The sequence below is a fragment of the Anopheles cruzii genome, chromosome 3, assembly GCF_943734635.1.
Source record: "Anopheles cruzii chromosome 3, idAnoCruzAS_RS32_06, whole genome shotgun sequence".
NCBI lineage: Eukaryota > Metazoa > Arthropoda > Insecta > Diptera > Culicidae > Anopheles > Anopheles cruzii.
The window spans coordinates 39,963,479-39,978,932 of NC_069145.1; the positions used below are offsets into that span (position 1 = coordinate 39,963,479).

The 15,454-nt window shown below is 50.2% G+C and overlaps 2 protein-coding genes across 2 annotated transcripts; one reads left to right on the forward strand and one right to left on the reverse strand.

Moving 5' to 3' along the window:
* Window positions 1-1,159: 1,159 nt before the first annotated feature.
* Window positions 1,160-8,038, forward strand: LOC128273689 (pyrokinin-1 receptor-like). The gene is made up of 6 exons (XM_053011713.1): window positions 1,160-1,241; window positions 3,981-4,146; window positions 4,235-4,367; window positions 5,393-5,600; window positions 5,781-5,995; window positions 7,316-8,038. Exons 1-6 carry the CDS (start codon window positions 1,175-1,177, stop codon window positions 8,036-8,038), a joined length of 1,512 nt encoding a protein of 503 aa, XP_052867673.1. The 5' UTR covers window positions 1,160-1,174.
* A 185-nt stretch (window positions 8,039-8,223) lies between these two features.
* LOC128274757 (glutamyl aminopeptidase-like) lies at window positions 8,224-12,063 on the reverse strand. The gene is made up of 4 exons (XM_053013059.1): window positions 11,173-12,063; window positions 9,229-10,780; window positions 9,066-9,145; window positions 8,224-8,990 (listed from the first exon to the last, which is right to left on the reverse strand). The coding sequence occupies exons 1-4, from the start codon at window positions 11,973-11,975 to the stop codon at window positions 8,321-8,323; spliced, it is 3,105 nt and encodes a 1,034-aa protein (XP_052869019.1). The 5' UTR covers window positions 11,976-12,063; the 3' UTR covers window positions 8,224-8,320.
* Between the last annotated feature and the right edge of the window lie 3,391 nt (window positions 12,064-15,454).

Genomic DNA, 15,454 nt, shown 5'->3' on the forward strand with positions numbered 1-15,454 from the left:
CAATGAATTCAAACGCGTCAGATGGTAGCAAGCGATACGGCATTTCTTTTAAATTGGCAACCGTTTCCATTGAACAGTCTTTTCTTTTTGCGTAGCTTCTCCACGCACGTTAACCATTCGGTGGGAACAAATGTTTATTTCCTGATTGTTCAACTCTCCCGATGGCCGTACGTGCAATTTCGTCAATTGTAGGCTGCGAGTGTGGTCAAAGCTTACCACGTGTCCATGACAACCTGTCCGAGACATTTTCTGTTGGTACGAATGTTGAAGCCGTTTTTACTACATTAGAACATTAGGAGTTAAGGAAGTTGGTGAAATAAAACGAACACTTTTTTCAAATTGCTGCCGGACACGGAGAAAAGTAAACGAATGACATTTTCTGCGGAGGGCTCGGTTGGCGGTTGACTGATCGCGGGGTTAATTTTTAAGATGAGCTTTCCAATATGCGTTGATTGACAGGCAATAGACACGCCGTGAGTTCCCCGTTACTTGTTTAGCACAGCAAAAAGCGATTTTACCCCACGCAGTTCTGTTTGGAGGGGGCCGAGCGAACGACTTCTTCATCACGTTTTGATAGCTCACCGCTTGAACCTGATTACCTGATTTCTTGTTTTTTCTGCTGATTCCGTTCCAGGCTCTAACCACCCGCGACCCGAAGGATCGCACGGCCGTTGCCAACCGTCCGGCCCTGACGACCGCATTCGACAGCAAGTGATGAAAACGTGAGCGTTGTACGGAATTTTGCCAGCAAATCGGCGACAGCGGCAGGAGCAGCAGTGTTAAGCCGAAGCAGCAATAGCAGCTCAAAAGGCTGCCTTCGCGCGACATGATGGATTTTCATCAACCATCACAGTTCCTCGCCGCCATGGCCACCAACGGAACGGGTAGCGCCGAGCTGCTCTACACGACCGTGGCGGCCAGTGTCGGGGCGCTGCACAACCGCACCGGTAACACCGGGTTAGTTCCGCCGGGCAGTGTCCTGGGCAACCAGGCCCAACAGCAGCAGCAGTATCTCTCGGCGAACGCATCGCTCGACGACCCTGGTACGGCGGCCGGGTACGATACGACACCAATCTGTATCATCCTGCCGATAACGATCTTCTATTGCTTTATCTTTGTGGCCGGGATCGTCGGTAATTTGTCGATTTGCATTGTTATTGCCAAGAACAAATCTATGCACACCGCCACCAACTACTATCTGTTCAATCTGGCCGTGTCGGACTTTCTGCTCCTGGTGTTCGGTGAGTGTCGCAGGTCGTTACATTACCATCCGAATCGTAACCCTCTATCTCGCTCTCCCGACGTCGGTCGACTCACCTTCTCTCCCTCCCTCTCTCCCTCTCTCTCCTCAATCCTATTTAATGCTCCACTTACTAATGCCTGTTTAAACGAATACGTACGACCCGGGGCGACCCTAAGCCTTCCGGCGGATGAGTCTCAGTAAATCTTATATCCGTTCTAAATATAGCAGGGTGAAGGCTTCTTGTGCTATCAGCATACCGGGCGAACATGTAGTACGGCTCCTGATTCATGCTTTGCGTGGTTGATCATCGCATTCGAGAGGCCGCTGACTAACAAATGGGGACACATCACAAGGGAAATGTAGTTTTGTTGTTCAACGCACCAATGCAGAAAATTAATTTTGAAAAGCATACGGATCGCCGGCTTTTAAATGGTTTATGAAATTTCACAACCCCATTGAGCACGCGTGTACGTGTGTGGGCATCGATACGGCAGGCTCGCGTGACTTTGGATATCCCCGAGGCTGCATCCGTGATGGGGAGCGCAAAAAAGGAGCCGTATTTTGGAATATTCATAACAAGCACGTTCAACACATACTAGATCCCGGGGCTCTGGGAGAAATTGGTCACGAAGCGAACCCGGAACCAGCCGGAACGAATCAGCAGAGCCGACGAACAGTGCCCCGGCTGCAGCTCGAGAGCAACCGCTTGGCTGTCTATTTGTTTGCCGATGCCCCAAATCGGAACACGAAGGCGGTGATAATTTTTTTCAAGAAAGCAAAATTCAATTTCGGCAACAGAAAGGCCTGGCGCATTCGTTCCCCGACCCCAGAAGAAGATCCCACACCGGAAGAGCATTGTATGCAAAAATATTACTGACACCGGGTGGGTTTCGGAACGTGCTGGATGTAAAGTATGGAATGCACTTCAACAATATACGGTTGCCAGGTGCAACTAAGTTTCTGGTGCTCTTTGGGCGTACGCGAAATTGGTTCCGTTTTGTGTGATCGAGTTTTACTCGAAAAAAAAACCGTAGGATCTTTGATCCTTTGACACCTTTTGGATTACAGTATTTTCAATGCTTTACTACGTTTGATAAACCCTGTGTGATTAATAATAAACCCTGGGCTATTAATAATTTTGCAAATTTACTGTCGCTTTTACAATACCATGAAACATCAAAGGCCTGCAAAAAGTGTTGCAAAAACTTAAATACGTACTGCACTCTGATATTTGGCTTTTCATTTGGAACCTGAAAATCAAAATCAACGTCTCATTGTTCGTTCTTAAGTTGACCGAAGTGTACGAAATACTTTTTAGAACAAATACAGTTCAAACTAACTTGAAATCAGCTGTAAACAACACATTATGAAAAACGGCAACACATTCAAATTTACCCAATTTTTCAACATTACAAGCTGCCGTAGAAATTCACTGACTAATGCATCAGTCGCCCGACCGCTCGACTTTGTTCATATTGAAGATTTGAAAATGTTCTGCCCTTGAATAACGTGAAAAGAAGTCTTTCTGCTCCAGTCGTTCGTTGGCTCAACATATGCACTAGGTCCGTATTCCCGTTCATGTCGATCGAAGGTTAACTTAGATTCCACAAACTGAAGGATTAGTACGCACTAGCTTCTATTTTTAGAAACTCCTCCGGTTTCGATGGCAACAATAGAAGTAAACCTGAATGATTCTCACACACTATAAACGGGGATCAAACCTTCTAGCGTGGGAGCTCGTCTCCTAGCAACTATATGATTGGCAGAAACAATGTTGCCGAATCAAGTCCCCCTATCGTAAACGCTTTCCCATTTAGTTCGAGGCATAAAAGTTCCATTACTTTACATATAAATTTCGAATACAAATAACTCCAAAAGGTCAGAAAGCCGTTCGTTCCATATCACGAAAAGGTCAGCTCAACAAATATTAGCGATAAATGGCTGCAATTAGCGAACGCGTTGGTCCAATGCTGACTGCGGGGCAGTTTATGAAGGCTAACGACTCGAAACGACTGGCTAACAAAGTGCGACAAAAAGTTCCCAAAATGATGGACATAAATCGGCATTTAGCCGGGCGGGTAATCTAGGGTGAGCATAAAAATAAACCATCGTGACTTTATCAACTACCTCGCAGATAGCTTCCGTGCTGTGTGTTTCGGAATCCGTTGTAAACCCGTGGATGGGATCGCGCATGGATACCCCAAGTCACTCTGGGCGGAAATGGTCAAAGAAATCACCCAACCGACGTATGCATGCTACCAGCCATTCCAGTAACTTTGCACACTACTTTTTAAGTGAACCTGCCGACCCTTTCATGATGTCTCGCCAAACATTTGCAGCACCGCGAAGCACACAGTTGGTCGTAATCCGTGCCGTCGGTGTCGTACAAGTAGAAACTAGCTTGTACTTCCCCGGTCGTTGATATACTGAATGAATGCCACAATTTAGTGGACCACTGGTACCTCGGATGCAACATACTGTCCAAAGGACATACCACAAATGTTTCACCAAACAACTACATCCATTGACATCGGCAAGTCAATTTATGAATATTTCCTTCCCATTGAATGCCACCAGCTAGGGCAGCTAGGGCGATCGTCCGTATGTAGTGACCATCATTGTACCACATAGGGCGACTCTAGGGGCCCGGCATTCGGGAAACTATTCCGATCCGGACGGATCTGCCTGCCCTGCCCGGGATGCTGTACTACAATAACAGTTTTCCCATTTTTCCCAGGAATGCCACAGGAGCTGTATGCAACTTGGAATCCCCTGTCGTACCCGTTCAACCAGATTGCCTGCATCATAACGGGGCTGATGGCGGAAACGGCTGCCAATGCGACGGTCCTCACCATCACCACGTTCACCGTCGAGCGGTACATCGCAATCTGTCACCCGTTCCGGTAAGCTTGCCTACCGATGGCGCATTCTGGCGAAAATTTACGTCCGGTCAGCCAAGGCCACCCACTTATATTCCCTTCCCGCACGCAGCTCACACACCATGTCGAAGCTATCGAGAGCGGTTCGATTCGTCATCGTCATCTGGCTGGTGGCGTTCGGGTTGGCCACCCCGCAAGCGCTACAGTTTGGCATCGTGGAAACACCCAACAGCCGCCTCTGTACGGTAAGTGCAGTGCAATAAGAAAATTGCTTTTCCACTTTCCAGAAAGCATCCCGTCTGCCGTTTCCATGGCCACCGGATTCACCAGCGCGATATGATATCTGCTGCCCATCATGGGTAACGGATTGAGTAAAAAGGGAACATAAAAGCTACTCTTATATAGCTTTCAATCAATCGAACCCCGTTATCGTAAATTGCACACCAATCCTTCCGTCCTGGCGTATTGGCGTATTAAAAGTGGCCGCAGCTGCGATGAATGGCCGCGATAAATAATGAGATGGGGCGGGTGGGAAGTCTCCCATTTATGAATTTGTCTTCGTCGGCAGTGAGTTCCACCAAGTTTTTGGCAAATTTCCATCAAACATCCGGATCCACTTGGCGCTCCCGCGGGGGTTCAATTTCAAACTGGATAGAGATACTACGAGTGCATTCCGCTGTACAATTACACCACCCCACTGTATTTGTTTGTGTAGCGTCGCAAAGATAAAGGAATCTGAAAAGGGGGGGCACCAAAACAGAACCACTTGAAGTATTCGTAATTCGCTTAGGGCACGTCTTGCTTGAAAACAATCAACGATCCGAGGGTGGCCACCTGTTTTTGCCCTGAACCCAACAATATTACACAGAATGTTGTCTGACACTAAGTGCCCAAATCATGTTTCATCTTCATTGCCTTACGACTTGTTTTGGTACTTAAGTTTTCGTATTACAAAAACATTGACCCATTTTTCTGCGCCCAATTCCGGGTTTCGATTTGTTTTCGATAGGTTTTTTCGGTGGCACTGAAAACCATAACCACTCTCCCGTACGCTACGTGAACCAGATTTCCCGGCACATCGCAAATATTTACTCGTTTATCTGCATCAACGAAATCGATTCTCGGTCCAGTTCCGGGTCAGTTCCTATCGACCACGGCACGCGCATATCCATCGTAATCTTAACATCAACTTCGGCCAGCCCAAGCGTATCGGTATGCATATCTGATCAATTTCTTTTCCCTCGTTTCCCGGTTCCCGGACCGAAACTAGATCAAAAATCGGCACTTTGTGCACGCGTTCGAGGTTTCCAGCTTCCTGTTCTTCGTGGGCCCGATGACGTTGATAGCGGTCCTGTACGTGCTGATTGGAATTAAACTACGGAAAAGCAAATTACTGCAGGGTGTTAAACGTGCATCCACCGACTATACTGCCCGGTCCCGGGGCGTGAGTGCCCAAACTCGGGTCATTCGCATGCTGGGTAAGCTATCCAGCGCTAGTCGTGTCCAGAGAGCCTGAACCGCAATGGCAGCGAGTGCAATCGTTCGAACCGAGCGGTCCGAATGGTGTTCCTGCCAGCTCCTGATTCGCTTAATTCAACCATTCTTTTTTCCCGCCACTCGTTTCTGTTTTGTTTCACTGCGTGCATTGCCGTGGCCAGTGGCCGTCGTGGCAATGTTCTTCATCTGCTGGGCTCCGTTTCACGCCCAGCGCCTAATGGCCGTCTACGGTGCGTTTACCAACACGGACAGCATTTTCTTCTACGACGTCTACACGGCGCTGAACTTCATCTCCGGCATACTGTACTTCCTGTCAACCTGCATCAATCCGCTGCTGTACAACATTATGAGCCACAAGTTTCGGGACGCGTCGAGAGTAAGTGAACACTGCCGTTCGGCAAATGGATTTCGGGAGCGCAGTAGCCGGTCAGAGCGCCGGTATATTGTGACCGTTTCGACGATTTGGATACGGACCCCCGTGCGACAACACGAAGTGCGTCGGGATCACGAGTGCGAGTTGAGTTTCCCCAAAAAAGGAACGTTTTATTCCACCAAAGTTTGTCTGTCCAGGTATTGCGGTCAACCAACAGGGTCAACCGCCATGTGCACATGGTGTTTGATTTCTGTAGTTCTTTTCAATCTTTTCTCGGCCAGATATAGACTCAAGTAAAGTTTTCGAGTGCGTACAGTGTACTTTTGCCGCAAGCCGGTTGGGCTTTGGGAAGCAAAAACTTTGTCCATTTCTGTAACAACAGCCGACCCGTAAACTTTCTGCTTCTTGCATACTCCTTTCGAGCGTGGCATGTTTACTGGTTGTGGAAAGTTGGAACCAATATCTAGATAAGTGTGGTTCAACTTTTTCCAAAATGGACCGTGCGAAGACAGGAAACTGTAAAATATAAAGTCACTTTTCCGTTCTCTTCGTGTTGCCAACTAACAATAAATGGTTGACCTCAACAATGGTCTATTGATGACCTCAACACATTGAGAAAGGGCAAGAAAGTTTCAACCGCCATATTCAAACCAATGCCACGGCCACTTGCTTTTCTAACGCTTTTCTTCGCCCGATTTTTTTCGATCGATAGTTTCATCTACTTTTGCCGGTGCCATTCACACATGCTACCGACACTTTGAGCATATTCCAACAAAAACCACTGCCACGTGTGGACATTTGGTGAGCTGTCGAAGTGGTCGAAGACTGCCACAGGGGTATTGCTTTGATAAATACCTTTTTCGACTCTAACCGCTCTATTGACTAGCGGGAATAGCGCTTGTGGGGAAAAAGTTTGAGACAAACAACTAGCGACCATCTAGCGGCATCGCGCAATACGGTACCCAACGGGGCCACATATTGCTTCGACATCTATGTACTTGTTGGTGAGACTGATAGCGTGTTTATGCTGCGTAAACAACGCAATACGCGGTATGTTACAGGATTGGTGAACCACACAGGGTTATTGAATATCTAAAGCTTATCGTATATTAAATCAAGCCCCAGCACTGGCGGCGTGATTGAATCAATGACACCGAACCGAAATCAAATCACTCGTTGTCGAACGAAAAATCTGCTGGAGGGATATTCATAATTTGGTACAGTTACAACAATGTTTTAAACGAAATTCGTCTAATCGCTAGCTCCAACTCCTAAAAGGACAATTCTCATTTACTAACTACGAAACTATCTTCCTACTTCTAGCACACGCTGAAAGTCAATTGTTGTGGCGATAGTCGCGCGAAGCTGGATGGACATCAGCACACATACAGTGCCGTTTCACGATACGGAGTGACTGGTGTCGGTTCGTTCAAGCATAACGCGAATAATATGACCTGCGTCGGTGCTGGCATCAATCTGGGCCCGACGGGCCACAGTGTTCCTGGAAATCTACTGGGAGTAGCCCCGTTGACGACCTCCGGTACCGATAATCCCGCCAAGCGACACACCGAACTCCGTCACCAAGAGTCGGACATGTCGCTACTGACAAACGATCGCATTAGTACACCGCCGGGTCGATTTACGCGCGCCGAGTTTCATTGCGTCTCGATCAGTAGCAGCCAGTCGACCACAGGGACGACCAACTTCAGCAGCAACGGTCGACTGAATCGCTCAAATGGTTCCATTCGGCCGGATGGTGCACCCCCCGATAGTGAAACATCGGGGCGTCTGTCAACGATCGCAGAGAAGCTGCGCCGTGGTACAAAAAAGGTTTTGGCATTTAGTAAATCGCCCGTCAACACACCGTGCCAGACGGGAACCGGGCAGGGAAGCGAGCGACGGAAGGCGCACCGCAAACGGAACAGTTGCGACAGTGTCGACACGAATACCATTAGCAACTCGAGCTTGAAAGAGTTCGACGAGGAGGAGTTTTCCAGTGCGGAACTGGCCCGCTTCATGGCCGAGGTGAACAGTGAGATTCGCTAAGGCGCTGCGATAGCCGATTGAAATCGAAATGAACCATAAACAATATAGGGCAAACACCACACACACAGCGAGAGAGAGAAGAAAGTACAAATCATGCAGCTCAGCTAACGATGTGATCGATCTGTTAACCTCACGACGGACCGCCGCGTGAGGAATGAAGAAAAGCACGAATGGGAAAATTCTTTCCGAATGCGTACCTGCAATTTTATCTCTTAGTACACAAGGCTGAGTAAGGGAAAGGAAATAAAAACTATAAAAGCTCTCTGTTAAGCAAAGGCGCGGCTACGGATTAACGGCCGTTCGCTCGAGTTCGAGCACCTCCTTCAACCAGGTAGCCACATCCGCTTCGTTACGCTTCAGCCAGCTAATGTTGTTCTGTATGTTTTCCAGCGCCTGTCGGCGGGCCGATTCACCGGCGCCTGCTTCCGGGTAGCGAGCGAAAAAGTCCTGCAGCTCCATCAGCCGAGCCTGCGTTGTAAAGCGCCCCGTAATCGAGGGTATCATCCGACCGAGATTGCGTTCCCCGATGGTGAACCGGTCGACCAGCCGCTCCCAGTTTTCTCGCACATGCTCCCAAGCAGCCTGCTCGCCGTGCCGATTGGCGGCGATGCTCTGAATGCAGCTCAGCTGATCCTGCGTGCGCACGACCGTGGTGTCCCAAGACAGGTCCAGCAGCCGACGCATCACCCGCTGATCCGGGTACGATGCAAGTGCCGTCATCAGTTTCGTCTTTTCGTTCGCATCATTTTCCTGCTTGAAGCGTTCCAGCACCCGCTCCCAGTCGGCAACGCTCACACCGGACTGCATACCGTACGTATACACAACCGAGCGAATATCGGGGTGAATGGTATCCTCGTCCGTTAGCCACAGTTTGAACTGTTTACCAGCTTCTGCTAGACATTCCGAATGTTCGAACGAACAGGCCAGATCCAGAATGGTGGTTCGGAGAAGACTGAATGACAAAAGAGAATCAAAATCCGGATGAGTATCGAACGGCAGTGAACTGATGCAGGATGGAAAACCTTACTTTTGCATGTGTTCACTGTTCGGTGGAACCAGCCAACCGACGGACGTAATAGCACTGGAGACGAGTTGTTGTGTGTATTTCTGCAACATGAAGAAAACGAAAGAAGCGATGGAACATGATCAGTGATCTATCACTTGCCGCTACACCACCTAGGACCACCTACCGTAATATCATCGTACGCATTGCTGTTGTACACTAAATAACGAATCGTTTTCAGCTTGCTGGCAATGGCTGACCAAGGCACGTACTCTGATTCGGCTTGCAAATAGCGCGTCATATCTAGGGCGTAGTTATACTTTAGCAACGATGCGTCGGCCAGGGCAAACGCATCATTTAACAATCCCGTACGATCGCCGATGGTGAACTTGTTCACATCTGCAATCAGCTCGTTGCTGAACTGTTGCCACATCTCTACCGGATAGTTCACGCGATAGTAGCCCGTCTGCTGGTAGTTTAGCTTAATCCAACCGGTCGATCCTCCGACGGCCGCAACATCGATACGCACAAGCTCATCAGTCGGTTTGAACCACAAGCGCTGCACGGCGGTGTCATCATTCGAACTGATGTACGTTAGCGGTATGTACCAGCGGTATCCGTACGGTGACTCCTCCGTTTCCTGGCTGGCCGCATCCTGATCTGCGAGGAATCTTTGCTGACGTAGAATGTACTGGAGAGCGTTACGCTCGACCGTCACCACCGGTAAACCTTTCTGCTTCGTGAACGTGTCCATCACTTCCGAGACGCTCACTTCCGTCACCAGGTCGTCCAGCTCGCGCATCAGATCCTCCGAGACGCCGCTACCGAACTTGTGATTGTTCAAGTAGTTCGTGACGCCCTGTTGGAATATGACAGGCGACACAAAATCCTCCAACATCCGTATAACCGAGGCCCCCTTCGAGTAGGTGATTGTGTCGAAAATTTCCGTTATCTGGTTCGGGGTCTCGACCGACACGACAATCGGGTGCGAGGCGAGCGTAGCATCCAACGTCATCACGGCATGCAGATCGTCGATGATAAACTGCTCCTTGATGCCCCACTCCGGGAACGCCTCATGCATTCCCTTGTACTCGATGTAGCTGGCGAATCCTTCGTTTAACCACAGCTCGTTCCACCACTTCATCGTGACCAGATTGCCGAACCACATGTGAGCCAGCTCGTGGGCGATCACACCCACGACGCGCTGCTTGTTTGCCGTACTACCCGTGGCCTCGTTGTACAGGATGGACGTTTCCCGGTATGTCACCAGGCCCCACGTTTCCATGGCACCCGAGACAAAGTCAGGAATCGCTGCCATGTCCAGCTTAGGTAGCGGATATTCAATGCCAAAGTATTCCACGTAATGCTCGATGATTTTGACGGCCGTGCTCAGCGCAAGCTGTACGTTATCCTGCTGATACCGAGTCGCGTATACACGCAACGGGAAGGACGTTCCGTGCTTAGGGACCACGGTGGCTTCTTTATGCAGGAAATCGCTCACGATAAACACCACCAGATACGTGCTCATACTGACGCTCCGTTCGAAGGTGGTCGTCGCCAGGCCGGCCGAAGGTGTCCCCGTTACCGTTTCCTTAACGTTCATATTCGAAAGTGCTTCATAACCGTCGCCGTCCGGATGCACGAGATGGATCGTATACTCCGCCTTCAGTTCGGGTTCGTCGAAACACGGGAATGCCTGGCGCGCAAAAGTTGGTTCAAACTTAGATGTTGCAATTTTTCTGCAACCGATCCGAAGTTACATGTAAAAAGGAAATATTTAAAAAGATGTTAAAACATGTTGAAATCCTCAATAAAAAGTATTATTTATTTGAAATCGTACGCATGACGCGATCAAAATTTAAAGAGTCACTTGATTGTCCGAAATCATCCTCGACATCGTAATCTTACAATCGCAGTCCCCACTGCGTTGCTTTGGGAGAACATTTGGGCAGATCTTGCAGCAAAACATCATTCAACTGTCTTCGCTTCTGGTGAGTGATTCTTCTTTGCTCGATAAGCGAAGCGCTGGTGTCTTGACCGGTGCATGATAACACTCCCACCGAGCGAACCCCAGACACTCGTCAATAAGTTGGGAACAAACAATAAGACCCCCGCACCCCCCCGGAATTACCTCGTGGTGTTCGTGGACTTATCGCGGTACTTGCTGCTGTAGAATCCAATAATGCGATCCGCAAGGCTGCCGGTAAATTGTAGGCTCAGCTGATAGCCACCGGCTGCAATGTCGGCCTGCGTTTCTATAACCCAATACTCATGCTCCGGCACCTCGTACGTCCGGAGAATGTTGATCTCTCGCCCACGGTCCGCGGCCGGTGCCTCTTTGGCCCGAAGCACCGTCTCGGTGATCGCAAGCCGCTTGCCGTGCAGCACGATATAGTTTGTCGTGTCCGTAATGTTGAGCTCAATGCCCACGGAACCGCTGAATGTTTCGTTCGCCAGATCGGCGTGCAATCGCAGCTCGTAGTGAACCGGCCGTATGTGGCGCGGCAGACGGAAACCCAACTTTTGTGCCACTTGCGTGCCCATCTTGAACACCCGGTTCATCGAATCGGCCGGAATCTCGGAGTAGAACACTGAATTTGGTAGGAAAATAGCACTCCGATTATACGGCGGAACCGGCTCCTCGGGCCGTAAATGATTATCATTCGACGCTGACGCTTCATCCCTGACGGCTGCTGTCAAATCGGCGCTGCCTAACGGTCGATGCGCCGACAGGCTACGCCCTACCATCACCAGTGCTGCCAGCAGGCACAGGGACACGCAGAACAGAAAGGCACAAGCAGCCAGCAGCGAAAGAATCACAAAGCTCGATCGAGATCGAGAAGCCGACTGAATCGATCGATCCATCGAAGCCCGGCGTGCAGAATGATGCGAAAAATGGGCAGCCGGCCGAGCCGGCGTCGGTTTCACGGTCATGGGTTGTGCTGGTTCGTCAGTTCGTATTCACACAAAATCCGGCACACATTACAGTTACACTTTTTGCGCGCCAAACGGAGCTACAAATTCTGCAGGCAGGCTATAAATTCTAGAAATGTAAGCACAAGGTCGCCTTTCGATCGACCGCACGCAACGAAGATTAGCTAATCGCACGCCACTGAAGCACTGAATCACCTGTTGCTGTGGACCAGACACGACGACTGTTTAGGTATCTACCGCCCAAATTTGGGTGCTTCCCAACGACGTGACGGCCAACCGGGCAACGGCGTGTGCTCGGTTTGTGTCGGAAAAGGCGAAAGCCGCCTCGCGGTCGCTTGCCATGCGCGAAACAATGATGCAAATCTGGTCGCCGCAGCGTAACCGATCGACGACGCCAAACTACTTTACCCGAAACCAATTTCGCGGCCCACCGCCCTCCGGGAGGGGCGACAAAACTAGGCAGCAACGTGAGCTGGGGTGCGCGGTGTCGCAAGTCGTAACCACCGGTCTGCCCCATCACCGGGGGCTAAGTCGAAGGATTCGAATGATCCAACCCTTTCGGTTTCGTATGCAACGCACGTTCCGTTTCGGGTGCGGAGCAAGTGAAGAAGCGCTCACCACGAAAGTGTGCCGTAAGACACAAACACACACACACACACACACACCTAATAAGTGTGTCATTTTTTGGAGAACTTTCCAAACCGTGGGTGCGTGTCGATTTGTGTCACGCGAGTTTGGCTCAAAATTGTAGTCCATTGTTTCAATTGGTAATGATTTTGTGTTGTACCCCACAACGACATGCACTTGTTGATTGTGGTCCGTCCGGAAGATGGTGGACAACGGTGCTCACCAGGATTCAGGCTGGGTTCGCTAGAATAAGGTGCAAAAGCACATATCACTATAGCAACGGTGGAAAGTCGTTCACTACCGATTGCCTTCGTCGCTTTTGGGCGATATATCAGGCACGTGGAACCCTTTCGCGGAATGGAACGCATCGTTAAGCACAACTGATCCCCAATTGCGAGCACTGGATTCGAATCTATTTTTGGTCCACAGCGCAGTGCCACCGCAAGGCTCTGCAGCCTCGTAACCAGCTAGTTTGAGGCGACTGTGGTTACGATAACTTCACTTCTTATCACCGAGAAACATCACAATAACCCCTGAAGAGTGTAGCATTTTATTCCAACTATGAAAGAAGCAAGCGAGACATTTGCATCGATTTGCATACTCCCACTTCAGCAGATGATGTTACACGTTCGTCATTTGGATCGGGTCAAGGCAACCGTCGGTCGCAACCCATTGGGTTTGAAATCGTTTTCCACAGGCGCTCTGGCAAAGGCAAGCTAAACAGCAGCGTGCAAAGGCGTGCCAGCGTCTTACGATTTGACGAGACGACGACGCTAGACATCGCGCTCATTACTGTCCGCCGGTCCGACAATTGGTCAATTGATGTTTTCGCATCCCAAGGATACCAATCAAAACACGCACCTATCGCGCGACACCGAAACTAGAACTGGCATCACCCGACGCTACACCGGGAGATGTGCAGAAATGGGCGCAAAGCGGATTTCGGGCCATTTTTTTTGGGCCAAAACCTGTTTTTTGGGGCCTCAAAAATTAAAATTCTTCCCCATCCTGCGAAACGTGCATCACTTAGGGTTCCGACCAACACTTCCTTGACCCTCGGAGCGTTCTCTTGGTTGTGGTGGTGCTTTCGGTTCTGCATCGTCTGTCCTGCAGCTTGCACCGCACCGCCACCGTCACCGGCAGGAGGTTTACGAACGAAAGGGTTTAATCGCGATCGCGTCGTCCAAAAAGGCGATCCGATCGCCGGGCGGGTAAACAAGCGACTGAATAGGAAAGGCGCCGTGCGCGTCGGAACGGTCGATCTGTGCTGCGGTTGGCTCGGTGGTGGAACAAACTACGGCCCCTACCGAGTGGCACAGAGAGTCGGTAGACCACCACTTCGGTCCCACCGTCCACCGTCCGGTCAGTGTCTATTTCGCACGGTCAGCCAATCAGGTCTGCTAGCCATCGGATTGCCACCGGTCGCCGCTAGACGAAAGGTGGTTGTTTTTTCGCTTTTTCTCCCGCAGCTTATTACTTTGATGAAGTGAAATTAGCCGCGCAAAGTGCCTCTCACGTCAGTGTCATCACCGGCTGGATGGTGCGCGGCACTGGGAAGCATCTTCACGTACCCTTCGCACCAATCCGTGCGCCAGCTGTTTCGGAGGCTAAACTTGACCTTTCGCGATGCGATCGCGATTTATTCGAGCTGCACGTGTGACGCGCTCAAGTGTCCCATTGGGCTGGATACGCGCACAGAGCGTTGTGGGGGGTAACACATCACTCTTGAGCGAACTTGAATCACTACTTAAAGAATCCGGACTATCGGTAAGTGATGGACTACTTCAGAATGGCACACAGTAACCATACAGACGATTAACCCACTCGGCTCTACAGTAATTCGGGCCTCCCATACTTGAGCTTTGCACTATGAATGGCTTTTGTCAGGAAAATCTTCTCCACTCCCGTAACCACTTCTACTGGAGCTATAAATTCTGCTTTATCAGATTCTACTCCGCTTGTTAATGTACGTGAAGATCCATAAGCTTCTTCGTCATCGCGGCCGTTCGGTGGCGGGAATTGCCACAGCACTTGCACTTTCTGCATAGCTGATCGGCCTATCCGCTGATCAAGTGGCTCAGACTTTACCCGTACCGTGGCAACTGCGAAGGTCCGGGGCCCTATTGCACTGCTTCCCCTGTTTCACCCGGAATTGAAGTCCGGGTCTGTGCGCCACTGGCAGCGAACAAGAAAGTGCCTGGCGCCATCAGACCGACGAACGAACACAAGGTGGAGGCCAGGCCTGGAGTGACATTCCATGCGATTACGTCGTAGTCTTATTTGTTTGCCCCACTCAGTCCGCTCACCGGGCAAATATCTTTATGGGCCCGGTGACGAAACTCGGAGCCCGTCCCACCGAGAGATCAGGTTCCTTTCGGAAGTAATTAAGAGCCACCTATGCGCGTAGTGGAGCATAGGATGCAGTGGAGTTGGAGGGTGGAAAAAACGCAAATAGCCCCCAGTACTTATGGCCACGGCCCGCGTCCTCGAGCCGGTACCCTTGCCGAGGAATTGCTTTTACTTACACTTCGGCGCCGGTACTCGTGCGGTAGGAGCTGGAGTAAAACCCAACGATCTGGTCGTCCAGCCGTCCACTGAACTCGATCGTCAGTTCCGATATGTAACCTTCGGCCATGCTTCGGCTGAGATTTACCATAAAGAAATCTCGATTGTCGTCCCTGTTGGTGTTCTGTTGGGTTGTGCAAAATAAGAAAGGAGGACCATCTTAGACGAATCTCGAACACCAAAATCGCCCGATGACAGTTTCCAACACCTACCACAAATATCAAGGACGTATCGTTGAGGCAGCTGAACCTCACCGTTCCCAGTTCGAGCAGATAACTGTGGAGCAC